At 43.2% G+C, this 27,537-nt stretch overlaps 1 protein-coding gene across 2 annotated transcripts; it reads right to left on the minus strand.

Moving 5' to 3' along the window:
• Window positions 1–179: 179 nt before the first annotated feature.
• Window positions 180–27,537, minus strand: Ei24 (EI24 autophagy associated transmembrane protein). Of its 2 annotated transcripts, XM_045146392.1 has the most exons (11): window positions 27,487–27,536; window positions 17,019–17,128; window positions 11,814–11,959; window positions 9,992–10,052; window positions 6,699–6,765; window positions 6,005–6,129; window positions 5,117–5,236; window positions 4,499–4,610; window positions 3,785–3,896; window positions 3,211–3,285; window positions 180–1,331 (listed from the first exon to the last, which is right to left on the minus strand). In XM_045146392.1, the coding sequence occupies exons 2-11, from the start codon at window positions 17,058–17,060 to the stop codon at window positions 1,169–1,171; spliced, it is 1,023 nt and encodes a 340-aa protein (XP_045002327.1). In that variant the 5' UTR covers window positions 17,061–17,128; window positions 27,487–27,536; the 3' UTR covers window positions 180–1,168. The 2 variants fall into 2 exon arrangements, with proteins under 2 accessions (XP_045002327.1, XP_045002328.1); XM_045146393.1 differs by lacking the exon at window positions 3,785–3,896 and having other exon boundaries at window positions 27,487–27,537.

Below are 27,537 nucleotides of genomic sequence, written 5' to 3' on the forward strand. Positions count from 1 at the left end.
AAACCTGAGTACTTAGGCTTTGCAGGCAAGTGCCTTAACCGCTGACCCACCTCTCCAAGTTCAGGCAGCAAACATCTTTCAGTGTCAATCTGTAAAAATCAATAGCTATATCCAAGATTATGATCTGTGAACCCCTCTATCTTAAGGTCATGATTTGCAAACTGAACCATTACACATTGTATGGGAAACCAGCTCACATTTAATTGTGACATTTTAAAATTGTACAAGTTTTTGACATCAGACCTCCCACCTTCTACTTAGTCTTTTAAAATGACAGGGAAACATCATCAATCACAGGTTAATGGGTTTAATAAGTTTACCCCCCTTCAGTTCCTATTTGCAGTACCCAATATTCCTTTGAAATACCAATCAGACCCAGCAGTGGCCAACAGTAAATTTTCATCTTCCAGAGTTGAAAAGTTCAGATTCTCCAAGCATTCTGTATTCCAGTGGCACTTGTCCAGAATTGGTATCTCCCCTAGCTGGGGAATTTTAAATGTACCAGTGAAAAAAAGCTTTTTCCCCTTCAAGGGGAAGAAAGAAAATTATTCCTCAGCAGCCAGCCAATCTGGCTGTGAGGTCTGTCCTGTCCCATCTCTTCAGGCTCGCTCTTTTTTTTTTTTCTTTTTTTTCTTTTTGCAATAGAGCAAGAGACCAAAACCTAACCTGAGTTACAAGAAACAAGACAGTGATGGCTAGTAAGGGAGTCAGCAGGAGTAACTGAGATACTCCTTCACCTCCCACATCCAATGTATGTGCTTCACAGAAAAACAATAACAACAAATTCACAAAATACAACAGTTAGGATTACAAAACCCATTCATCCGAGGGTGCTGGAAGGCAGCAAAGAGAGGTGAAAGGGTAATGGCACAGGGAGAAAAACCAAGTATTCAAATCTGTCCAGGCACAGGGGCTGGTAAATGCTAGAAAAAAGCTGGAAAACCTGTGGTCTTTTCAGACTCACGGTGGTGGTAAAACTCCACATACTGGGTCAGGACAATCCTGCCTTATGTGCACCAGAGACAAAGATTCCAGTTCCTCAAAGAGAAGGGGATATGCAGAGGCCCTTGGCAGTGGGTCCCACCTTCCCTGGCAGGGAAGGAGAACAAGAAAAAGAGCTGCCACAGCCTCCATCCAATCCCACCATCTCCTTTGGACAGCAGGAAACTCAGCGGCCTGCAGCAGCCTTCAGTTTGGCAGGAGATGGATGTGGTGAGGGGAGCTTCTCTGTGGAGGTTGAGCTGCTTAGGGCTGACTGCAGGTAGACTGTCTTGTGGAATAGTCTGTTGCTTAAGAAGACCACCAAGGAGAAGAGGCGCAGCTGGAAAAGGCTAAAGGACAGGAACAACTGGTTAGCTTCCCATTCAATCAAAATTGGTTCAATGATGTGATGGCCTATTTGCCTACATTAAACTTAAAATTACATAAGGAAAGCCAAATGTGGTGGCACACACCTTTAATCCCAGCACTGGGGAGGCAGAGGTAGGAGGATTGCCATGAGTTCAAGGCCACCCTGAGACTACACAGTGAATTCCAGATCAGCCTGGGCTAGAGTGAGACCCTACCTTGAAAATAATAATTAAAAAAAAATTACATAGGGAAAAAACAAGGGAACTGAAACTATTAAAGTAGTACAGACAGCAGACACATAGACTGAATAGGCAACTAGAAACTGCAGTGGAGGAAGAGGAATTGGCCCAGTGGTAGATGCCTAAGGCTCTGGGTTTACTATCTACTACAAAAAAAAGGGGGGGGGGGGAGGAAGGAGGAAAACAACACATTGCCAGGTCCTATGTTTGCCATGAATGTATTAAAATCACCAGGTTCTGTATTGGGCCTTTTAAAGGAAATAAGGTTATATTTTAATCACGATTAAACAAGCACTATGTGGCCAGACCATATATAATCATTACTTTTTTTTTTTTAAGTGCTAGGATTAAAGGCATGCAACACCATGCCTGGCTACTTTTGCTTTTTTAAGTGCCATTCTTAGAGCAATGAGCTTTACTCACCTGTTTATAAATGACATATCCAGTGAATTCGATATCCTGGAACTCACTCTGTGTAGTCCAGTTTGACCCTGAACTCAAAGCAATCTTTCTGCCTCAGCCTTGGCCACCATGCCTGGCTCAAATGTTAAATTTTTTATTTATTTTTTTGGCAGGGGCTGGGGGGTTGAGGTAGGGTCTCATTCTAGCCCAGGCTGACCTAGAATTCACTCTATATTCTCACGGTGGCCCCAAACTCACGGTGATCTTCCTACCTTTGCCTTCCACATACTGGGATTAAAGGCATGTGACACCACACCTGGCCTAAATTTATGAATATATATAAATAGGCCAGGCTTAGTGGCATTGCCAACAATCTCAGCATGGGAGAAGCTGAGGCAGCAGGATCATGAGTTCAAGGCCTGACTGGACTACCTACGGATCGAAAAAAAAAAATGAGTTTGTATGCTAGCATCAATTTGGGAAATACATACAAATTTATATGCATATACTCATGCAAAAAGTTTGGGATCTATCTCAGAAGTATCCCTTTAAACTGTATACTGGAGGATGGGGAGATGGCTCAGTGGTTAAAGGTGCTTGCTTGCAAAGGCTGCTAGTCTGAGTTCATATCCCCAGCCACCCAGGTGAAGCTGAACAGACATGTATTTGCAGCAAGAGGCCCTGATACATCCAACACACATACACACACACAGATAAAACTAAAAAAAAAGGAGGTTAGGAAATGTTTCAGCAGTTAAAGGTGCTGCTTGCAAAGCCTGCTGGACCAGGTTCAATTCCCAGGTACTCACATAAAGCCAGCTCACACAATGTTGCATGTATCTGGAGTTTGTTTATAGCAAGAGGTTTTGGTGTGCCCATTCTCCCTCCTCACCCGCTCTCTAACAAACATTTTAACAAAAAAAAATTTTAAATTGGACTTGAGAGATGGCTTAGCTCTTAAGGTGCTTGCTTGCAAGGCCTGGTACCCTGAATTTTGAGTTCCCAGTACCCATGTAAAAGCCAGATGCACAAAGTGGCACATGTGTCTGGAGTTGGTATACAGTGGTAAGAGGCCCTGATGCACCCATTCTCTCTCAATCTCCCCTTGCAAATAAAGAAATAGAAATATTTAAAAATAAATAAACTGTATACTAATGTTTTCTTGCTATGTTACGAGGTTATTTATAAGGTAAAAGTTTCTTCACCACCTGACACTTACTATGCTTTCCCAGGAGTCTTTGCTTCATTGGCGCTGATGATGAATAAAGGAAACAGGATAGAGAAGAGGCAGCCACTGTGGAAAAAAATAATTACCTTCAAAAGCCATTACACTTCACAGAGGATATTAGAAGACCCAGACCTTTTTATCTTAGGTGTTAACACCATGAGTTAATGAAACCTTAATAGGTCAAACACAGCTTTTGGAAAAAAAGAAAAATTTGAAGCACCTAGTGTACTTAATACTGCACCAGAAGGCAACATAGCAAATGGGATAGAAGGTCAAAAGGACTACTTTTGTCTGACAAGTAATCAGGTCCCTGATAGTTAAGTAATATAGAATGCTAAAGCCTGGCATGATGGAACATGCCTTTAATCCTAGTACTTGAGAAGCAGAAGGAGGAGGATCACTGTTGATTTGGGGGCCAGCCTGGGATTACAGAGTGTGAACCCACCTTGGAAAAAAAATAATAATATAGATGCTAGATACAGAACCCAAAGGTACTTACTAAAAACATGTTTGCTACCTGAATTTTAATTTTTACCAGTCTTTCAAATCTCTCTGGCCAAATTACCTGATGATGTAGGAGGACTGCATTGCTGTGAGGAACGCCAAGGGCAAGCCAAATCCAAAGTAATAAGGCCAATTCCTTTCTATGTTTGACAATCGCTGGTGCATTTCAATTCCTGAGACAAGGAGGCCAGTACTAAGGTCAGGCTGCATACTTTATTCTAGTCACATGACATAGTATTTGAGGCTTGGGTTTTAGGTACAAATCTACCACCTAGTACATATATATAGCATATAAGGTAAATTGTAGGACTGGAGAGATGGCTTAGCAGGTAAGGTGCTTGCATGCGAAACCTAAGGACCCGGGTTTGATTCTCCAGGTCCCCCGTAAGCCAGATGCACAAGGTGATGACACATGTGTCTGGAGTTTGATTGCAGTGGCTGGAGGCCCTGGTGTGTCCATACTCTCTCTCTCTCTCTCTCTCTCTCTCTCAAATAAATAAAATAAATAAAAACAAAAATATTTTTTTTTCTAAAACAACTTGAGCTCATTTATACCATCTTATGGCCCAGGCAGAGCTATGTCACATTAGTGATTCTACAATATTCCCCCCTTCCAGCCTCAAAGTTTAAACTCACTAAAAGCTGAATGAAAGCTTCTCCTTGCTCTGGATGCTATTTCCTTGTTGTGAGCTTAGGTGTTGCATAGTTTAACCCAGTTTAGCAACAGTGTTTCTGAACTGGCCTCTCTCTGCTGGGTGTCTTTACACGGACCTACCTTTATTGAACCAACGATACTCAAAGCAGTACAGTGAGTAAAGAAGTGACATATGCAGCAGACTAACCAGCTGGCCAACGAGATGGATGGGGAAGAGACTCACAAACATCCCCTGAAGAGCAAATGCAGCACATCTTAATTCCAAAAATTCACAGACACTTCTCACCCACCACTCCCAATCATCCCTGCCTCCTCAAATGGCCTCCCAACTGCCTCTCAAGGTTGAATAGCAGTAGAGGATATCGAAGGTGGCTGGAAAGAACATAAATTCATGTTTCTCCCAATTTTATTTTCTCTAGTTACTTCTGTGGAAAATGCTTTAAGCAATTCTTGAGAAGATCTCACATGCACAGTATTGTCCATATTGGTTTCTGTCTCTCTCTCTTTGCCAGTCTCCCTTTTTCCTCTCTGCCTCCCTCCCTTCTTCTCCTCTCAAGTCTAAAGTGTGTACTATTCTGCATCCCTACTTAATAATTCTAACTCAGTTTCCTAAAAAGTGCTTTATCATTACTTCCCACAAATACTTCTCCAAATATAAATGCAAAAGCCACCTTTATGAAGTTCTCTTTAATAAAACGTTTTAAACATTATTCCATGTTTCCAGGGGGCCAGTCTCACCTGGATAAGGAAAAGAGCCTGTAGCAAAAGGTTGAAGAGCATGTCAGCAATTATTTTGCTGACACTGGGGAATGGATGAGGCTTCCTCCCTGATACCTCAAATGCCAGGTCAGCTATATCCTGAAACAGAGAAAGGAGGGCACAAATAGGAACTAAATAGCCTCGACATCCATCCCAAAGCTAATGCCACTAGTCTTCCATTGACCTGCCTGGTGAGGAAACTCATAGACATTAGGCATGAAATATGAAATATGAAATGCTTCACTAACATGAGACAATACCTTCTTTTTTTCTGGATTTTTGTTGTTGTTGTTGTTTTTTTTTAAATTTTTTATTTATTTATTTGAGAGCGACAGACACAGAGAGAAAGACAGATAGAGGAAGAGAGAGAGAATGGGCGCTCCAGGGCTTCCAGCCTCTGCAAACGAACTCCAGACGCGTGCGCCCCCTTGTGCATCTGGCTAACGTGGGACCTGGGGAACCGAGCCTCAAACCAGGGTCCTTAGGCTTCATAGGCAAGCGCTTAACCGCTAAGCCATCTCTCCAGCCCTTTTTTCTGGATTTTTGAGGTAGGATTTTGCTCTCGCTCTAGCGCAGGCTGACCTGGAATTCACCATGTAGTCTCAAGCTGGCCTCAAACTCTTGGCAATCCTCCTACCTCTGTCTTCTGAGTGCTGGAATTAAAGTTGCGCACCACCACATCGGGCCAATACTTCCATTTTACAAAACCACAAAGACTACAGTACCAGACCCACTGGTTTAGCAAAGAAAGACTAACTAAGAGCTGAAAATGGGTCTCTATATGGCCACTAACTTTATAAGCTGGTATTTATGACTTGTCTCCCTGTCCTGTTGTACCACCCAGACTTTATTCTGCCCTGGACCTACCTGAAACCAAATGGCATTCACAACTTTGCTAAGCACAAACAGGGGGAGCACCCAAAGAGCACTGAAAATGGAGGTGAGAAAGAATTCCAGCCACGACCAGACATCTCCATGGAGTGATGGGTCACCTGAGGAAAGTGAAAAGATGTTAGTTGAACTACAGAAATAAAAGACCGGAAGATCACAACTGGAACTACTGTGACTATTCTCGCCTACCCCACATCTGTTCCTGCCAGTGTATTATTACTCCTATCTTTCAAAGAGTCTCAATCATAGTAGACACACCATATTTTGGCCACAAATCTAACTCAGAGAAACCACAGATATATGCTGCTTATCTTGAAATAATCCTGCTAAAAGGTGGCTACTAAGATGCCAGTGATTAACTGCATCACACGAATTTAAATTCCAGCTCTGCTACTTTCTAAGGATTTAATTAACTTCCATTTCCTCATCCATAAAATGGGCAACACAACAACTACCTCAATGGGCTGTTGAGAACTCTGAGTTACAAGCATGAAAATATGAAAGATAAGTAGGAAGCGCATATGAAGTTGAGCTCGACCAGATATAAGCATCTCCCACTTCCATTCCCCAGCAGGTAGCAAGTAGTAAGCAGAGGTTACCAATGCTTCAGGCTGTTACAGACTGAGGAATAAACAAGATATGTACAGGACTAAATGAGATATATACTTACCAATGATCCGGGCTGTTACCGACTGAAGCGCAGGAATAAACACTCGGTAAAACAAGAGGAGACTGAACTAAAGGAAAAAAAGCAATAAAGTAATCAAAAGTTCTTCTTTAGAATGAAGTATTTCAATGTTCAGTGTGATTTTCCTGCTGGGATTGCCTGTTTGAGAAGATCAAGCTAACTGGCAACAGGGTGATCTTTGCACAAGCTAAGCCTGAGGCCGCAGAAGACTATGCTTCTTAAAGACAAGGAACTCACAGCTTCTCCAAACATTTTCTGATAAACAACTCATGATTTGATCTGTCTTATGCTCAGACTCCCCATTGCTTTGACTGCTTCAGTGTAGTCATTTCGAGGTAAGGAGGGTCCCCCTGACCCTCCTTTAATCATATTTTATGTGTTCATTAGGAAGCTTAACATAACACTAATAAGCTCAGACCTACTTCTATTTCCCAATAACTCCAACTGAATGACACAAACCTTGTACTGCCTACAAAGCAGTAGGATTTATGAGGGCATGGAAATTTTTAATTATTATTGAGGACAAAATATAAAGGCATATACCAAATACATAGTAATATTTATTGACTAAATCTAAAACCAGTACCTGAAGGTATAAAACTGAGTTGCATTGAATGCCAAGTCAAAGGAAGTATTTGCTACCCATTCTTTGAAATACCCACCTCTCAGTAGGCTGCGCTATTTCTCAATTAACAATTAATTATACACAACCTTTTCTTTTCTTTTTTTGTTTTTTTGAGGTAGGATCTCACTCTAGCACAGGCTGACCTGGAAATCCCTCTGTAGTCTTGGGGTTGCCTTGAACTCACAGCGATCCTCCTACCTCTGCCTCTCAATGCTGAGTTTCCATAGTTATCAGTTCTAGTCAATAAGTACAACAGAAGTAAAAAAAAAAAACTGTTCTTGACTGTCCTTTCACCTACGATTCCCATAGATCTCTTAACACAATTGTTCAGACAGTCAACACAAATTATCTAAAGCAGGGCTGGAGAGATGGCTTAGCAGTTAAGGTGCTTGCCTACAAAAGCCAAAGGACCCAGGTACAATTCCCTAGGACTGATGTAAGTCAGATGCACATGGTGGCGCATGCATCTGGAGTTTGTTTGCAGTGACCAGAAGCTCTCTTTTGCTCCCTCTCTCTGCCTTTCTCTCTATTTTTCATAAATAAATAAAATAGTAAAGTAAATTATCATGGAGGATCGTCATGAGTTTGAGGCCAGCCTGAAACTACAGAGTGGATTCCAGGTCAGCCAGGGATAGAGTGTGGCCCTACCTTGAAAAACAAAAAACAAAAATTATCTAAAGCAATACTAAAGCATGTGAGTGAATCATTTTTAAAAGTATATTTAGTACTCTCCCTGACACTTGTTTATATGCAGTGTTCTTTCCTGATTGGGAATACAGATGCACAGAATCCAAATTTATTTCTAAAGGGGGCTAGGGAGATGGCTCAACAGTTAAAGGCATTTGCTTGTAAAGCCTTCTAACCCAGGATTCCAATTCCCCAGCATTCATGTAAAGTCAGATGCAAAAAGTGGTATAAAGTTGGGCATGGTGGTACATGCCTTTAATCCCCACATTCTGGAGGCAGAGGTAGGAGGATCACCCTGAGCGTGAGGCCACCCTGAGACTACATATTGCATTCCAGGTTAGCCTAGCCTACAGCAAGACCCTGCCTCAAAAGCGAACCAAACAAAAACAACAACAACAAAAAAATGTTTTACATACCTGGTGTTTGTTTGCAGTGGCAACAGACTGGTGTGCACACAGACAAAAAAAAACACTTTTTTTTCTTTTTTTTTTTTCTTTTCGAGGTAGGGTCTCTAGCCCAGGCTGACCTGGGATTCACTTTGTATTCTCAGGGTGGCCTTGAACTCATGCCAATCCTCCTACCTCTGCCTCCTGAGTGCTGGGATTAAAGGCGTGTGCCATCATGCCCAGCCAAATGTTTTTTAAAACAGATTCATGGGAGCTGGAGATACAGCTCAGTGGTTAAGGCTTTGGCCTGCAAAATCTAACGACCTGGGTTCACTTCCCTAGTACCCACATAAAGCCAGATGCACAAAGTGGCACTTGTGTATGGAGTTTCTTTGCAGTGGCTAGAGGCCCTGCCATTCCCATTCTTTCTCTTTTACTTTAAAATATATATATATATTATTTATTTATTTGAGAGAGAGGGGGGAAGAGGCAGAGAGAGAGAATGAGTGCAGCAGAGCTTCCAGCCACTGCAAACAAACTCCAGACACATGCACCCCCTTGTGTATCTGGCTTACATGGGTCTTGGGGAATCAAACTGGGGTCCTTAGGCTTTGCAGGCAAACACCTTAATGGCTAAGCCATTTCCCCAGACCTCTCCCTCTCTCTCTTAAATAAATGAATAAACTATTAGAGAAAAAAACAAAAACAAAAAACAGCCTCTAGTGCCAGGCACATGCATTTAATCCCAGCACTGTGAGTTCAAGGCCACCCTGAGCTAGAGACAGACACTACCTGGAAAAACAAAAACATTCCTGGTAAGCCTGAGCTAGAGTGAGACCTACCTTAAAACAAAACAAAACAACAGATCCATGCATTTCACACTGACCTGAAACTAACTATATAAACAAGGATAACTTTGAACTTCTGATCCTCCTGTGTGCTTGGATTACACACACACACACACACACACACACACACACACACACACACACTTTTCTTAATGTGAGAGAAAGGCAGATAGAGAGAATGGGCGCACCAGGGCCTCTAGCTACTTAGCCACTGCAAAAGAACTCCAGATGAAGCACCTTGCACATCTGGCTTACATGGACAGTGGGGAATTGAACCTTTGCAGGCAAGTATCTTAACCATTAAGCCATCCCTCCAGCCCACATATACATTTTTTAACTAATATTTTAATTAGCATACAATACAATGGGTTTCATCATGACATTTTCATATATCTTATTTATTTTTACCCCACTACCATCCTCCTCCATCCCTCTGCTCCCCAACATTAAAAGAGTAAGCACAGCTGGGCATGATGGCACATGTCTTTAATCCCAGACTCAGGAGGCAGATGTAGGAGGATTGCCATGAGTTCAAGGCCACCCTGAGACTACATAGTGAATTCCAGGTCAGCCTGAGCTACAGCAAGACCCTACCTCAAAACAACAAACAAACAAAAAAAATCAGGAAGCATATGTAAGCAGCTGCTTAGTGTTTCAAGGAAACAGTTGAGAAATATTAACTTAGCAACTAAATTGTAAGGCACCTAAATTAGATGAAAAATAACTTACCCAGAATACTCCACCATTCCAAGCACAACACTGGAAAATTCGACTAACAATGCGTGGCTCACTGTAAAAGACCATATGAATTTAACAATTGTTCTCCATTTTACACCTTCAATTGGCACTGTATTACCAACTTTGTCTAATGTTCTAGTCCATTCAATGAGAAAAAAGGCTGAGAAACTAGCTCTACTTTTTTTGGTTTGTTTATATTTATTTGAGAACAACAAAGAGGCAGAGAGAGAGAGGATGGGTGCACAGGGCCTCCAGATGCATGCACCACCTTGTGCATCTGGCTTACATGGGTCCTGGAGAATTGAGCCTCAAACTGGGGTCCTTAGGCTTCACAGGCAAGTGCTTAACTGCTAAGCTAAGCCATCTCTCCAGTCCCTCCCTTTTTTGGTTTTTGGTTTTTCAAGGTAGGGTCTCACACTCTAGCTCAGGCTGACCTGGAATTCACTATGTAGTCTCAGAATGGCCTCGAAATCAGTGATCCTCCTACCTCTGACTCCCGAGTTCTGGGATTAAAGGTGTGCACCACCATGCCCAGCTCTAACTTTTCTTAAAAAAAGAAAACAGAGCTGGAGAGATGGTTTAGCAGCTAAGGTGCTTGACTTCGAAGAACCCAGGTGCAATTCCCCAGGACCCACATAATCCAAATCCTCAAGGTGGCGCATGCATCTGGAGTTAGTTTGCAGTGGCTGGAGGTCCTGGTGTGCCCATTTATCCCCCTCTTCTCCTCATCTGCCTCTCTCTCAACTAAACAATATTGAAACAAAAAGCATTTTCTGAAATCTGAAGTTATTAAGAAGGGTCAGCTCTCTCTTTCCTTCTCTTTCTGGAGCTCTTTCCTGATGTAAGGTGTGTGCTCTCTGATTTCCATATCTCTCTGTGATCTCTGTCTGCCTCTTCCTACACACTGCACCACTTCTCTCAGTCAAGCTCGCCTCCCCTGCTAATCCCACCACACACTGATATTCTGGGCTGGCAGTGCTACAATCCACTCCTGATTCTCCCAGTTCCTGGCCTCCTCCCTGATTTTTTTTTTTCTTCAAAGTATAGTTTCACTTTACCCAGGCTGACCTGGAATAAATATTAGTCTCAGCAATCCTCCTACCTCTCTGCCTCCCAAGTGCTGGGATCAAAGGCTTGTGCCACCATGCCCAGCAAAACTTCCAATTATTAGCCACTAATAATAAATAAACTCGGGGCTGGAGAGATGGCTTAGTAGTTAATGTGCTTGCCTGCAAAGCCAAAAGACCCAGGTTTGATTCCCCAGGACCCATGTAAGCCAGATGCACATGGGGGGGTACACGCATCTGGAATTCGTTTGCAGTGGCTGGAGGCCCTGGTGCACCCATTCTCTCTTTCTCTCTCTCTCTCTACCTGCCTATTTCTATCTCTCTCACTTTGTCTCAAATAAATAAAATTGTTTAAAAAAATAAAAAATAAAAAAATGAACTCCATATTCCTAAATGGGACAGACTTGGTTGGGGGAAGGGGAGTAGAGCTGTGGTTTTATTAATAAATAAACCCACATAGGCTTTCCTACATGTATACACCAAACCAAGTAATTTTTTTGTGGTTCTCTATTTGGTATTCTAATTTTATGTTTTTAAACATGCCATTTTGAGTAAGGATTTTAGCGTGAGACAATGTGTATTGGGGGGGGTACCTATAAAATTTTCCTATTTTAAAACAAAACCATGAAAAAGCAATAATAAGGTAAAACCAATGTTACTAAGAATGATCTTTTTATTATATCAAGCATCAGTCACCTCTAGTGCTCTCTCTGTGACGTTCTGGAACACAGGCTTGCACTCCTTACCTCTCTTGTTTTCGCTCTATGCTCTGGGCTCTCCTCTGTGCCAGGACACTACTTGCCCTTCTTCGACGCTGCTCTTCTCTCTTTTGCTGGATTCGGGCATCTAGCTTTGAGATGGTGCAAATGCCCCAGATGGAGTCTTTGATTCCCTGAACATAGGGATATTTTTTAAAGAGATTACAGAATGTAGAAAATTTTCTAAAAGTTACATACAGTACATTGAAATAACAATAGAAACCAGAGTTATTTATCTACTTATTTATTTATTTACTGCTGTAAACTTAAGGAGCCCTTGATTGTATTTTTTCCAGTACTGTGATGGAATCTAGAGGGGTTTTTTTTTGGGGGGGGGGGTTTCAAGGTAGAGTCTGGATCTTGCTCTAGTCCAGGCTGACCTGGAACTCACTATGTATTGTCAGGCTGGCCTTGAACTCACAGCAGTCCTACTACCTCTGCCTCCCAAGTGCTGGGATGAAAGGCATGTACCAAAATGTCAGGCTAAAATTTATTTTGACTAAAAGGAAATAGCAATACCATTCTCAAGACTAATTTAGCCATTATTTTCAGTCTCCTCCCCTCCCCTCTCCTCTCTTCTCCTTTCCTTTTCTTTTCTTTCTGTTTTTCAAGGCAGGGTCTTACTCTAGCCCAGGCTGACCTGGAATTCACTATGTAGTCTCAGGGTGGCTTTGAACTTAAGGTAATTCTCCTACCTCTGCCTCCCAAGTGCTGGGATTAAAGGGGAGGGCCACCACACCCAGCCAGAATCTTATTTCTTGATCTGAATTCTGTGTGCATGTGTTGGTTGGGTGATATCACTTTTTAACTCAGCCAGCTTTGCAAGTGCCTTTAACCACTAAGCCATCTCCCTAGGCCCCATGTATATTTTTTAAAAAATATTTTTATGTCCAAATGGATTAAAGACCTTAACATCAGACCTGAAACTCTGAAACTGCTAGAGGAAAAAGTAGGGGAAACCCTTCAACATATTGGTCTTGGCAAAGACTTTCTGAATACAACCCCAATTGCTCAGGCAATAAAACCACAGATTAATCACTGGGACCTCATGAAATTACAAAGATTTTGCACTGCAGAGAACACAGTGAAAAAAGCAAAGAGGCAACCTACAGAATGGGAAAAAATCTTCGCCAGCTGATAGAGGATTAATATCTAGGATATACAAAGAACTCAAAAAGTTAAATAATAAGGAATCAAACAAGCCAATCAAAAAATGGGCTATGGAGCTAAATAGAGAGTTCTCAAAGGAAGAAATACGAATGGCATATAAGCATCTCAAAAAATGTTCTACGTCACTAGTCATCAGGGAAATGCAGATTAAAACTACATTGAGATTCCATCTCACTCCTGTCAGATGGCCACCATCATGACAACAAACAATCTTAAATGTTGGCGGGGATGTGGAAAAAAAGGAACCCTTCTATACTGCTGGTGGGAATGCAATCTGGTCCAACCATTGTGGAAAACAGTGTGGAGGTTCCTAAAACAGCTAAAGATTGATCTACCATATGACCCAGCTATAGCACTCCTAGGCATATATCCAAAGGACTCATCTCATTTCCTTAGAAGTACGTGCTCAACCATGTTTATTGCTGCTCAATTTATAATAGCCGGGAAATGGAACCAGCCTAGATGTCCCTCAACTGATGAGTAGATAATGAAGATGTGGCACATTTATACAATGGAGTTCTACTCAGCGGTAAAGAAAAATGAAGTTATGAAATTTGCAGAAAAATGGATGGACCTGGAAAGTATTATGCTAAGTGAGGTAACCCAGGCCCAGAAAGCCAAGCACCACATGTTTTCTCTCATATGTGGATCCTAGCTACAGATGATTGGGCTTCTGCATGAGAATGAAAATACTTAGTAGCAGAGGCCAGTAAGGTAAAAAGGAGACATAAAGGGTAGAGAAAGGAAGGGAGGAGGATACTTAATAGGTTGATATTGTATATATGTAATTACAATGATTGTAATGGGGAGGTAATATGATGGAGAATGGAATTTCAAATGGGAAAGTGTGGGGGTGGGGAGGGAGGGAATTACCATGGGATATATTTTATAATCATGGAAAATGTTAATAAAAATTTAAAAAAATATAGACAAAAAAAAAAAAAGGGAGGAGGATACTTAATAGGTTGATATTGTATATATGTAATTACAATGATTTTAATGGGGAGGTAATATGATGGAGAATGGAATTTCAAATGGGAAAGTGTTGGGGTGGGGAGGGAGGGAATTACCATGGGATATATTTTATAATCATGGAAAATGTTAATAAAAATTTTTTTAAAAAGTTTTAAAAAAATAAATTTAAAAAAATATTTTTATTCATTTATTTGACAGAGGGAAAGAGGCAGAAGGAGAATGGGTGCACCAGGGGTTTTCCAGCCACTGCAATGAACTTCAGATGCATGCAACACCTTATACATCTGACTGACATGGGTACTGGGGAATTGAACTGAGGTCCTTTGCAGGCAAGCACCTTAAAAGCTAAGCCATCTCTCCAGCCTAACCCCCACCATGAGTATTTTTTGAGACAGGGCTGTAACAAGGCTAGACTTGACCTATTTAGACAAGGCTGGCTTCAAAGACACAGCAACTCTGCTGTCGCTTTTTAAATATGATTTATTCATTTATTTTCCGAGGCAGAGTCTTACTCTAGCCCAGGTAGACCTGGAACTCACTCTGCAGCCTCAGGCTGGCCCAGAATTGCTGGCCATCCTCCTACCGCAGCCTTCCATGCTGAGATTAAAGTGTTGAGTCACCATGCCTAGTTATTTATTCCCTTTTAAGACAGGGGTCTCAAAAAACAGCCCAGGTAATTTAGTCTCAAATTAGTCTCAAACTTACGATGTAGCTGCAATAAGGCCTGCATCTACCTCTCTAGTGTTGTGATTAGACTTGAGTCACCACACCGGACTTTGTTTTGTGTTTTGTATTCTTTTTGAGACACGCTCTCACTATACTTGTGATCTCCTTGCTTCAGCACGGTAGTGCCCTACTCATAGGTGCTGTGCCACCATATCCAGCTCAAGTAAACTATTGTTAAAAAAGCTTGTGTAATCAGGAGTTCAAGGCCATCCCCAGGTATATGGCAAGTTTGAAGCTAGCTTGGGATACATGAGGCCTAGCCTCAAAATAAATGTAAAAATAAATAAAAACAAAATAAGGCTCTGGGGCTGGGGAGATGGCTTAGTGGTTAAGGCACTTGCCTGAAAAGCCAAAAACCCAGGTTCAATTTTCCAGAATCCACATAAATCGGATGCGTAAGGTGGTACATGCATCTGGAGTTCATTTGCAGCAGATGGAGTCCCTGGCATACCCATTCCCTCTATTTGCCTCTCCTTCTCTCTCACAAATAAATAAAAAAATATTTTTTGAAAAGGCTCTGGAACAGAGCACGGTGGTGTCTGTCTACAATATAAGCACTTGGGAGGGCAAGTGGCAGGAGGATCAGGAGTTCAAGGTCATCCTCAGCTTATAATGAGTTTGAGATCAGCCTAGGCTATAAAAGTTCTAGGTCAGTTTGGGCTACAGTAAGACGCTAGAGCCACGCTAACAACAATCCTAATACTAGAGATATTCACCAGACAAGCTTCTATAAAATACAGGAGCCAGGCGCACACCTGTAATCTGAGAATTTGGGAGGCACAGGCAGGAGGATTGAGGAGATTCAAGGCCAGACAGAGCAACAAGAAAGACCCTATCTTTGTAAAAATTTTTATTTATACTGAAAACTTAAAACAGGGGTAGTCATGAGCCTTAGGGGTGTAACATCTTCTGATGTCTGGAAAAATGTATATACTATGCTTATCCAACTGCCCAATAAGCACTTCTCTTAATATTATACCCTTGTATTAATGCTACTCTCACTTTGGGTAGAGAATCTTCTCTTTTCAGATGGCAGTGACTCTGGGATGACTCAGAAGGTATCACAGTGCTGGAAAGAAGTGACTTGAGTACTGAATAGCATCTCGATCACACCTTCCAAGGCTCAGGGTCTAATGTGGAAGAGGTGGCGTAAAGAACGTAAGAGCCAAAGGAAGGGTAGGACTCCTTACAACATGCTCCCTCCAGACATAAAATGGCCTGGATATCCATGACCTCATAGTGCCTGACACTACCAACACAAGACCATCATACGAGGAGGAAAAGACCATGACATCAAAATAAAAGAGAGACTGACTGAGATAGGGAGGGGATATGATAGAGAATGGAATTTCAAAGGGGAAAGTTGGGGGGGGGGGAGAGGGAGGGTATTACCATGGGATGCTTTTTATAATCATGGAAAAATGTTAATAAAAATTGAGAAAAAAAAAAGAAAAGAAAAAAAAATTGAGAAAAAAATATTTATTTATCTAGGAGAGAAAAAGAGGGAGGGGGGATGGGTGTTCCAGGGCCTCCAGCCACTGCAAACAAATTCCAGACATATGTGCCACCTTGTGCATCTAGCTTATGTGGGTCCTGGGGAATTTAACCTGGGTTCTTTGGCTTTGCAGGCAAATACCTTAACTGCTAAGCCATCTCTCCATTCCAAAAGGTTATCTTGATAACCAAAAAGATGATGCAGGGTAATGTATACCTCCATTTCTAGCACAGGGGATGCTGGGACAAGAGCATTACCACAAGCTAAAGGTCATACTGGAGTCACAATTTTAAAAAAGAAGTAGCAGCAGCAGCCAGGCGTGCTGGTGCACGCCTTTAATCCCAGCACTCGGGAGGCAGAAGTAGGATTGCTGTGAGGTCAAGGCTACCCTGAGACTCCATAGTGAATTCCACATCAGTTCGGAGCAGTGTGAGACCCTACCTCAAACAAAAAAAGGGGGCGTGTCAGACTGGGCTACATAAGCAAGATCTTGTCTCACCCAGCGGTGCATGCCTTTGATCCCAACACTTAGGAGGCACAGGCAGGCAGATCACCATGAGTTCGAAACCACCCTGAGACTATCTAGTGACTTCCAGGTCATCCTGGGTTACAATGAGACCCTACCTCAAAGAAAACCAACCAACCAACCAACAAAAAGAATGCAAGATAATCCTTACCTGCTGAGTGGTGTGAATTAGAATGACATTTATATTATATGTAAAGGGCCAAAAATATGATAAAAATTCCAAAAAACAGTGAAGGATTTCCTAGTTAGTTCCATCAGCAAAAAAGGTCAAGACAAATTCCTTGACACAAAATGTACTCACCCTGCCAAGGTCCTGGAGAAAGGTTTTAACACTGTCCGCCATCTCCTCACCGCCCAGACTATCAATTACTCAGAGAGGGAAGTACCCCCGAAGTTCTCATCATGAAAGACCTGGAAGCAGATGGAATAATAATAATGGAGGAAAATATTTACATGAAGATGCATTGCTTCATGGTACATTTCTACAGGAGGACCCCAATATTTGTTACTAATACAAGAGCAACAGATTCTAGCACTAAGACAATGAACCAACACTAACTGTTGAAACTTAAAATCCCATTCAGTTTTTTCTTTATTGTAAGGTAGAATTTCATTAGTTTTCCCAGGCAGGACTCACTGGGACCAAACAGATCTCCTGTCTCAACTTCCCCAAGAAACTGAAGAATAATAGCTGAGACTGCAGCCACGTTTAGTTAGGGACATACCAAGGCTCAGAGGAGACCACTTGTCCAGGAGCACATCTGCTCTCAGAGAAATGGTCTCCTCAGAGCCTTGATGTTCCTATCCCTTCTTGTAGTTACTTCCTCCTTCCTGGGACAAGAACCCAACCAGAAGCAGCTTATGGGAGGAAAGGGATTATTTCAGGCTTATAGATTCCAGGGGAAGCTTCACCATGATGGAAAAAGCTGGCTCACTTCATATTTCCAGAGCACAGAGAAAAGCCAGAACCATTAAGTACATGCTGAGCCTGTACACACACCTTAGGGCTAGACTCAAGATCTGTGCCCCAGTGACACACCTCTTACAGCAGGGATCTACCAGCTGGAGATTTAAATAGGAAGCTTAGCTGGGTGCCTTTATTTCCAGCACTGGGGAGGGAGGAAGGGAGGTAAAAGTGGGAGGCTTGCTGTGAGTTCAAGGCCACCCTGAGACTCAATAGTGAGTTCCAGGTCAGCCTGGACTAGAAATAAATAGGAAGATATATAATTTGAGAAAGAGGAAGAAGCAGATAGAATGGGTGTGCCAGGGCTTCCAGCCACTGCAAATAAACTCCAGACACATACACCATCTTGTGCATCTGGCTTTACATGGGTCCTGGGGAATTGAACCTAGGTCCTTAGGATTCACAGGCAAGTGCCTTAACCACTAAGCCATCGCCCCAGGAAGCTTAATCTTTATTTCTTTAATTTAGTTTTTCAAGGTCTGAGATAGGGTCCCACTCTAGCCTAGGCTGACCTGGAGCTCATCCTGTAGACATAGACCAGCCAGGAACCCATTAAAGGTGTGTGACACCACACCTAGCAGGGAGTTTAACCTTAATCAGAAATATCTGAGGCTGAAGCCAGGCATGGTGGTGCACGCCTTTAATCCTAGCACTTAGGAAAAAGAGGCAGGAGGATTGTTGTGAGTTCAAGGTTACCCTGAGACTACATAGTAAATTCCAGGTTAGCCTGAGACCCTACCTCAAAAGAAAAAAAATAAAAATAAAAAGGAACCAGCCTGAATGTCCCTCATCTGATGAGGGGATAAGGAAGATGTGGCACATTTACACAATGAAGTTCTACTCAGCAGTAGAGAAAAATGAAGTTACGAAATTTGCAGGAAAATGGATGGATCTGGAAAGGACTATACTAAGTGAGGTAACCTAGGCCCAGAAAGCTAAACTAGCAATGTTCTCTCTCATTTGTGGGTCCTAGCTACAAATGATTGGACGTCTATGTGTGAGTAGGAAGAAAATTAAGTAGGAGAGGCCAGTAAACTAAAAAGGAGATATAAAGGGAATAGAAAGGAAGGGAGGAGGGGACTTAATAGGATGGTATTTGTGGTGGTTTGAATAGAATAGATAGCCCCCAATATATTCAGTTCTTTATTGTTTGTAGTTTGCATCTGATCTGCAGCCACTTGGCTAGAGGCAGTGTCACTGGGTGGATCTTAAGGTGTGGTGGTGGGTTTCAGATTTCAATCTAAAGATAATGCAAAGTGTGCCTAGCTGGAGTTCCTGAAGTGTGTGGCCTTTGGCTTGTACCTCCCTCTCTACTTGATCCTGTGAAAGCAGGCCAGCTTCTTCTGCCATTATGGATCTGTAAGCTTCAATAAATCCCTTCCTCCATAACTGTGCTTGGTCTGGAAGTTCATCTCAGCAAACCTGAAGCTGTCTACTACAGTATTGTATATATGTAAGTAGAAGAACAGATTAATGGGGGTGAAAAGGCCCAAGTGAGGTCAGGGGAAGAGATTGAGTAAAGGAAAGGTGGAGGGAGGGTTAATCAAAATCCAAGAGCCAGGTATGGTGGCGCACGCCTTTAATCCCAGCACTTGGGAGGCAGAGGTAGGAGGACTGCCATGAGTTCAAGGCCACCCTGAGATGACAGAGTTAATTCCAGGTCAGCCTGGACCAGAGTGAGACCCTACCTTGAAACCCCCCCCCAAAAAAAAAAATCCAAGAGGATATAAAAAGTCATATGAAAACTTATATTTTTGGACAACAGAACACACAGGAGCCATAGATTGTTACTAGAACATTTTCAGTGCCAGGGATGAGACACCTTCCAGTGGGTTATTGGCCAGGGAGGTCCCTCATGCCCCCAAAACATTGCCGAGGCCCTTGGTTTCCCACCAGGAATAGATGGTAAGACCCTATTGCTAAGGACTTCACATACTCAGGCTACAAGGTCACTGAGAAATCCTGCTGGAGCTGAGCTGAAAACCTCTTCCATGTAGACCAGCTGACAGAAAGCTAGAAGAAGCCATACTGCATGCAGGTTAAAGGAAGAAAGAAATCACCAGTGAAGATACTCAACAGTGGACACTGCAAGCCTTATATTTGGCCAGCTAGGCCAAATGAGCCAACCGGTGCAACAGTGCCATGTCTGTTCTGGGGGAAACAAACCACCCACTAATTAGAATGGAGGCCTGCTCCATGGGAGGAAATACATCCCTGATACTGAAAACCTACAAAAGGGGTAGTCATGAGCCCTAGGGGTATAATGTCTGCTGATGTCTGGCTAAATGTATATACTATGTTCACGAAACTAACAGTAAGCACTTTTCTTAATATTCATACCCATATATTAATGCTACTCTCACTTTTGGTTAGAGAACCTTCTCTTTTCAGATGACAGTAACCTCGGGATGACTCAAAAGGCACCATGGTGTTGAGAAGATATGACAGAGGAGTGCTTAGCACTGAAACATCTCTATCACACCTTCCAAGGCTCAGGGTCCATTGCAGAAGAGGTGGCAGAAAGAATGTAAGAGCCAAAGGAAGGGTAGGACTCATTACAGTGTGCTCCTCCAGACACAAAATGGCCTGGATATCTATGTCCTCACAGTGCCTGACATTACCTACACAAGACCATCATAACAGGAGGAAAAGATCATGACATCAAAATAGAGACTGATTAGAAGGGGGAGGGGATATGATGGAGAATGGAGTTTCTTTCTTTCTTTCTTTTTTTTTTTAAATGAAGATGAACTCTTTTTTTTTATTTTTTTTTTAAAATTTTTATTTATTTATTTGAGAGTGACAGACACAGAGAGAAAGACAGATAGAGGGAGAGAGAATGGGCGCACCAGGGCTTCCAGCCTCTGCAAACGAACTCCAGACGCGTGCGCCCCCTTGTGCATCTGGCTAACGTGGGACCTGGGGAACGGAGCCTCGAACCGGGGTCCTTAGGCTTCACAGGCAAGCGCTTAACCGCTAAGCCATCTCTCCAGCCCAAGAATGGAGTTTCAAAGGGGAAAGTGGTGGGGGGGAATTACCATGGGATATTGTTTCTAATTATGGAAGTTGTCAATTAAAAAAATTATAAAAGAAAAAAATACTTGAGGCTTTGGGGGACTTTACATTCAAACCATCACACTCCTGCATACTCCAAGTACTTTTGAGATGGGTGATAATGTGTGAATATTCTTTTGTTTTTCCAGGTAGGGTTTCACTCTAGCCCAGACTAACCTCAAATTCCTATTAATCCTATCACATCTCAACCTCCAATTAGAGGCATGTGCCATCACACCCAAGTCTCTTCAGTCTTTTTTTTTTTTTTTTTTTTTTTCCCGTTTGTCGAGGTAGGTTCTCACTCTAGTCCAGGCTTGCCTGGAATTCACTATGACTCAGGGTGGCCCCAAACTCACAGTGATCCTCCTACCTCTGCCTCCCAAGTGCTGGGGTTAAAGGCATGGGCTACCATGCCCGGCTTCTTTAGCCATTTTTATGCTTGCAATATATTCTCAAACACTTAAATAAGATGGGCATAGTAGTACACACCTGTAATCCTAGCACTTGGGAGACAAAGGCAGATGGATCTCCACAAATTCAAGGCCAGCCTGGTCTACATACTAAGACCCTATTTTAAACAATACAAGCAAGATGTGGTGACATATACCTTTAATCTCAGCACCTGGGAGGCAGAAGTAGGAGTAATTATCAGGTCTAGAGTGAGACCCTACTTGGGCAGAGAGGGTAGTGGTGGAGGGGAGAATGGCAACAAGAACAACACACCAAAAACACTTGAATGAATGAAAATGAAAGAACAAGATAAAAGTACTTTGAAAGTTACATGCTGGGCCTGGTGGCACATGCCTTTAGCCCCAGTACTTGGAAGGTAGAGGTAGGAGGATCACTGTGAGTTCCAGGACAGCCTGAACTAGAGAGAGACCCTACCTCAAAAAACCAAAAAGTAAGAATTTTTTTTAAAGTTACATATGCAGGGGCCAGAGAGATGGCTCCTCGGTTAAGGTGCTGGCCTGTAAAGTCGAAGGACCTGAGTTCAATTCCCCAGTGCCCACATAAGGTGAGATGCACAAGCTGGTGCAAGCATAAGGAGTTCTTTACAGCAGCAGGAGGTCCAGATATACCCATTCTTGTCTCTCTTCTATCTCTCTCTCTGCTTGCAAATAAGTAAACAAATAAATATTTTTTTAAAAAAAAGTTACATGGCTGGAGAAATGACTTAGTGGTTAAGGAATTTGCCTGTGAAGCCTAAAGACCTAGATTCATTTCCCCAGTACCCATAAAAGCCAGATGAACACGGCGGTGCATGTGTCTGGAGTTTGTTAGCAGTGGCTAGAGGCCCTGACATGTCATTCTTTCTATCTACATCTTTCTTTCTTGCCCAAATAATTAAATAAAAATAAAACCTTTTTATTTTATTTTATTTTATTTTATTTTATTTTTTTAAAGAGGGCTGCTACCAGGCATCATGGTGCATGCCTTAATCCCAGCACTTGGGAGCCAGAAGGATCATTGTGAGTTCAAGGCCACCCTGAGACTACATAGTGAATTCCAGGTCAGCCTGGGCTAGAGTGAGACCTTACCTCACAAAACAAAACAAAATTTAAAAAAATAAAAAAAGAGGGCTAGAGAAATGGCTTAGTGGTTAAGATGTTTGCCTGCAAAGCCAAAGGACCCGACCCAGGTAAACCAGATGCACAAGTTGGTGCATGCATCAGGAGTTCATTTACAGTGGCTGGAGGCCCTGGCACACCCATTCTCTCTATCTGCCTTTTATCTCTCTCAAATAAATAAATAAAATACTAGCTGGGTGCAATGGCACATGCCTTTAATCCCAGCACTTGGAAGGCAGAGGTAGGAGAATCACCCTGAGTTCGAGACCCCCTACATAATGAATTCCAGGTCAGCCTGAGCTACAGCGAGACCCTACCTTGAAAAAAAAAAAGTCACATATGCCCTTAAATAACACACAGAGCTTTCATATGCACAGGAAGGTTTTTAAGGCATGATGTACAACTACCTAAAAAGACCTCTAGGAACTGGAGGGATGGCTCAGCGGTTAAGGAACTTGCTTGCAAAGGCCACTGACATAGGTTAAATTCCCCAGTACCCATGTAAAACCAGATGCACATGCATTTGCAGTGGCTACAGGCCCTGGTGTACCAATGCCCCCACCCTCTAAACAGGCCTTTCTATGCTGTCTGACTTTGTTATTTTTGCATGGTCCTGGGGATTTAATATAGGGTCTCATATAACACTAGGCTACAACCCTAGCCAGCTTCCCAACTTTTGCACACACATGTACTTTTTTAAAGAAATTTTTTTTGGGTTTTTATTTATTTAGTTGAGAAAGAGGCAGATAGACAGAGTGAGAAAGAGAGAGAGAAAGGGCACGCCAGGGCCTCCAGCCACTGCAAACCAGACGCCTGTGCCCCTTATGCATCTGGCTAATGTGGGTCTTGGGGAATTGAGCCTCGAACTGGGGTCCTCAGGCTTCACAGGCAAGCGCTTAACCACTAAGCCATCTCTCCAGCCCATACATGTACTTTTTTAATAATCACTTAAGAAAATGAATTTTAAATTAGAAAGGCTTAGGGTGTAGTTCAGTGGCAGAATAATACATGCTCAGTATCTTGAGACCAAGAGTTCAATCCCCAGTACAATACACACAACCAAAAAATAAAATCAGGGTTCAGGGCTGGAGAAACAGCTCAGTGGGTAAGAGCGCTCTGCACAAGCATGATGGCCTGAGACTGCCAGAGTTTGATTCTCCAGCACCCACATCTGGGCAGGGCTACTCACACCCACATCCACATCTCTAACCCCAATTCAGTGTGGAGCAGAGACTAGAGAACTCCTGAGGCCCGAAGACAAACAACAAGCTCCATAATCCATGGCAGACTCTGTTTCAAGGAAACATGCAGATGAACTACGGAGGGGAACACAACATTCTCTTTTGGCCTCCACATGCCAAGGGTGTGCACTACGGCATAAACACATGCATTACAACACATACCACAAACACACATACTACATACATGTACTTGAAAATTAGGTTAGGATTTTTACTGCCCCTCCCTTAGGTTAATGGGAAATTTAGCTCCAAAAATCAAGAAGCTAGCAAGGATGGAGATGTAGCTTGGTGGTAGAGTGCTTGCCAGGCATATGCAAGGCCCTGGGTGGGTTTTCAACACCAAAAGAAAAGAAATTGAGTCAGGTATAGTGGTGTAGGTCTATGGTACCAGTTATTAGGGACCTACTACAGAGTGAATTTAAGCCCAGCCTGCATAATTTACTGAGACCTTGTATCAAAATAAAAAGCAAGGGGGGGGGGGAGGAAGCAAAAGAGGGCTGGGGATATAACTCAGTAATAGAGTGCCTACCTAGTATGCATGAGGCCTTGGGCTCAATCCCCCCAGTGCTGAAAGACGGAGAGAGATGAGAGCTCACATGCACAAATAATCTTAACAGACAATTCATAGCCAGGCATGTGGTGGTGCACATCTTTAATGTCAGCACTTGGGAGGCAGAGGTAGGAGGACTACCATGAGTTTAAGACCACTCTGAGACTACATAGTAAATTTCAGATCAGCGTGGGCTAGAGAGAGACCCTACCTCGAAAAACAAAACAACAAACAACAAAAAAACTTCACTCATTTGATTTCTTCTTCTTCTTTTTTCCAGGTAGGGTCTCCCCCTAGCTCAGGCTGACCTGGAATTCACTATGTAGTCTCAAGGTGGCCAAGAACTCAAGGCAATCCTTCTACCTCTGCCTTCCGAGTGCTGGGATTAAAGGCGCGCACCACCACACTCGGCTCCTTTTTTTAAGGCAAACCCAACAGACTGGCCATTTTTTTTTTAATGTGAGAGAGAATTGGCACATTAGGGCCTCCAACTGTAACTGTAACTGAACTCCAGACAGAGGTATGTGCCTCCTAGTATGCATGTGTGACCCTGCACACTTGTTTCACCTTGCATGTGGCTTAATGGGACCTGGAGAGTTGAACATGGATCCTTAGGATTCATAGACAAGTACGTTAACCACTAAGCCATCTCTCCAGCCCTCATCTAATTTATTTAAAGTGAATTCTAAGGGGCTAAGGAAATGGCTCAGCAGTTAAAGGCATTGCTTACAAAGTCTTATGGCCTGGGATCAAGTCCCAGCACCCACATAAAATATAAACAAGTGGCACATGCAAGAGATTCAGGCACACATGCAAACACACACAAACAATAAAAATGATTTTAAATCCTCTTTTAAATTATTTATTTGAAAAAGAGATAGAAGCCACGCGTGGTGGCTCATGCCTTTAATCCCAGCACTCAGGAGGCAGAGGTAGGAGGATCGCCATGAGTTCAAGGCCACCCTGAGACTACATAGTGAATTCCAGGTTAGCCTGGACTAGAGTGAAACCCTACCTCAAAAACCAAAAAAGTGGGCTGGAGAGATGGCTTAGCGATTAAGCGCTTGCCTGTGAAGCCTAAGGACCCCAGTTCGAGGCTCGATTCCCCAGGACCCATGTTAGCCAGATGCACAAGGGGGTGCACGTGTCTGGAGTTCGTTTGCAGTGGCTGGAGGCCCTGGCACGCCCATTCTCTATCTATCTGCCTCTTTCTCTCTGTCTGTTGTTCTCAAATAAATAAATAAAAATGAAAAAAATTAATATAAAAAAACAAAAAAAGAAAAAGGGTAGAGAAAGGAAGGGAGGAGGATACTTAATAGGTTGATATTGTATATATGTAATTACAATGATTGTAATGGGGAGGTAATATGATGGAGAATGGAATTTCAAATGGGAAAGTGTGGGGGTGGGGAGGGAGGGAATTACCATGGGATATATTTTATAATAATGGAAAATGTTAATAAAAATTAAAAAAAAAAAAAAGAAAAGAAAGAGAGAGGCAGATAGAGAGAAAGAGAATGGGCGTCCAGGGCCTTTAACCGCTGGAAACTCCAGACGCATGTGTCATCTCGTGCGTCCGGCTTATATGAGTCCTGGGGAATTGAACCTGGATCCTTTGGCTTTGCAGGCAAGTGCCTTAACTGCTAAGTCATCTCTCCAGCACTATAAATATTTTTTAAGTGAATTCTAAGGTGAACAGAAAACCTACTTGCAGAAATTTAAGAACTTAGGGTTTCACACTGGAGGCAGAGGTAGGAGGATCACTATGAGTTCAAGGCCACCCTGAAACTACATAGTGAATTCCAGGTCAGCCTGGACTAGAGTGAGACCCTACGTTAAACAAACAAACAAACAAAAAAAACCCCTAGGACTCTAGTTTTCAAGCCCCACTTAATCAAGTAAGTGAAGGCTGTGAGGTCTTCAATTTAAGAGGTACAGCGTAATACAACATAAGCACAGTTTCCCTGAACCTTCAAACATTTCACCTCACTGACCTGTGTAGACTAATGCTACTCAGAACCAGAAGAGCAGGGAGTGCTCAGAAAGCACCTTGCGCAACACCATATGAACCCATCTGCTTCTTAGTTAAAGCCTACCCAGCTGTGCTCACCTGGGGGCAGTTAAGTTTCTGGGGTTAAGAAACATCTGTTCACACTCCCACTCTCCCTTCTAAAAAACACCTCAGAGTTCCAATCATGTGAGCACTGGCAGACACTGTTTACGAGTTATGATGAAAGCAGCCCAGAGCCAGGTGAGTAGTAAATGCCCAATGATGGACAAGAAACTAGTTTGTGAAGACTCATGCATCCACTCACTCATCTACAAATGAAGGGTAGCAAAAATGCAATAGAATGCAAAACTGAAAGTTCTGTATAAATTCAAGCCCAGTGAAGAAAACAACATCTTTGAGGTGTGAGGAAGCCCCTTCCCCACTTCTAGGCCCTAGCAGGGAGTCTGAAACATGTCTATCCTAGCCTAGAACCACTGTGTTATTTGACTCTTACCTGGTTTCTGCATGTATCACCGATGACCACCTACTCACCCAACAGGGGCTTTTGAAGGACAAGCCATTTCAATTTTATACTAGTATGCTAACATCTTTCCTACAAACTCATTCGGTATGAATTACCCAGTTTAACGAATAGCAAAGGCATTCAGAAAAATTACCTGCCACAGCTTGAACCCACACACTGCCAGAGGGCTCCTAAACAGAGGGAACTGACAGGCATCTGGTTCACAGCATTTTACATGTGGAGAAGTTAAATGGCTTGCCCAAAGTCATAGTAAACTTCAGAACGTCAGGGTTCGAACAAACCCTAGATCGGGATTTCCTCTTGCTCAAGCTTTGCAATGATGACTTTTACTTGACACAAGCATCCCATGGGCAAGTAACCTTTCTTAGGTCTTGAAACTAACTCTTGACAGACATCAGGACAGATTTAGCATATACCGAGGCACATGTCTGCATTTTCATTTCTAAGCCACACAGCACAAGCCCTGGAAAGCAGGAAGATGGAGTATCCATCCCACCCCTGGTATCGGCAAGGTTAACCGTCCTCACTCATCCCGGGCCGCAGACTGCCTCCGAGTGCCCGGATCTGCCGGGACCGACTCCCCGGGAGCCCCCGAGCCTTCATCCTCCCGCACCCAGCCATGCTCGCGGTGCGGACCACGCTCCCCCGGGGTCACGCGGGGGGCCACCGACCGCCGCTCCGCGCCGCGGCCTGGCCCCGCTCCCCGCGCCCGCCCTCGTCAGGGGTCCTCGCCGCAGCCTCCGCGGGAACGCCACGGACCCGCTCCGCGGCCGGCCGGCCCTCACACACCCGCTCGGCGCCGCGCGGACCCGGGCCGTGCAACGCGACCGAGGGCCGGCCGCCGCCGTCCGCACTCACCCCGCAGCCCCGCCGGGCCGCCGCTCGACCCCCGCGGCCCCGCTCGGCAGC

This window comes from Jaculus jaculus, chromosome 3 (assembly GCF_020740685.1).
Source record: "Jaculus jaculus isolate mJacJac1 chromosome 3, mJacJac1.mat.Y.cur, whole genome shotgun sequence".
In the NCBI taxonomy this organism is placed as follows: Eukaryota; Metazoa; Chordata; class Mammalia; order Rodentia; family Dipodidae; genus Jaculus; species Jaculus jaculus.

Bases quoted from the DNA above. Each gene is read 5' to 3' on its own strand.
- Ei24 (XM_045146392.1), bottom strand. From the start codon at position 17,060: ATGGCGGACAGTGTTAAAACCTTTCTCCAGGACCTTGGCAGG. The intron at 3,286-3,784 runs GTAATTTGGCCA...TTTTTTCCACAG, and splicing joins CAGTCCTCCTACATCATCAG to TGGCTGCCTCTTCTCTATCC. The intron at 1,332-3,210 runs GTAAGTGTCAGG...CCTGTCCTTTAG, and splicing joins AAGACTCCTGGGAAAGCATA to CCTTTTCCAGCTGCGCCTCT.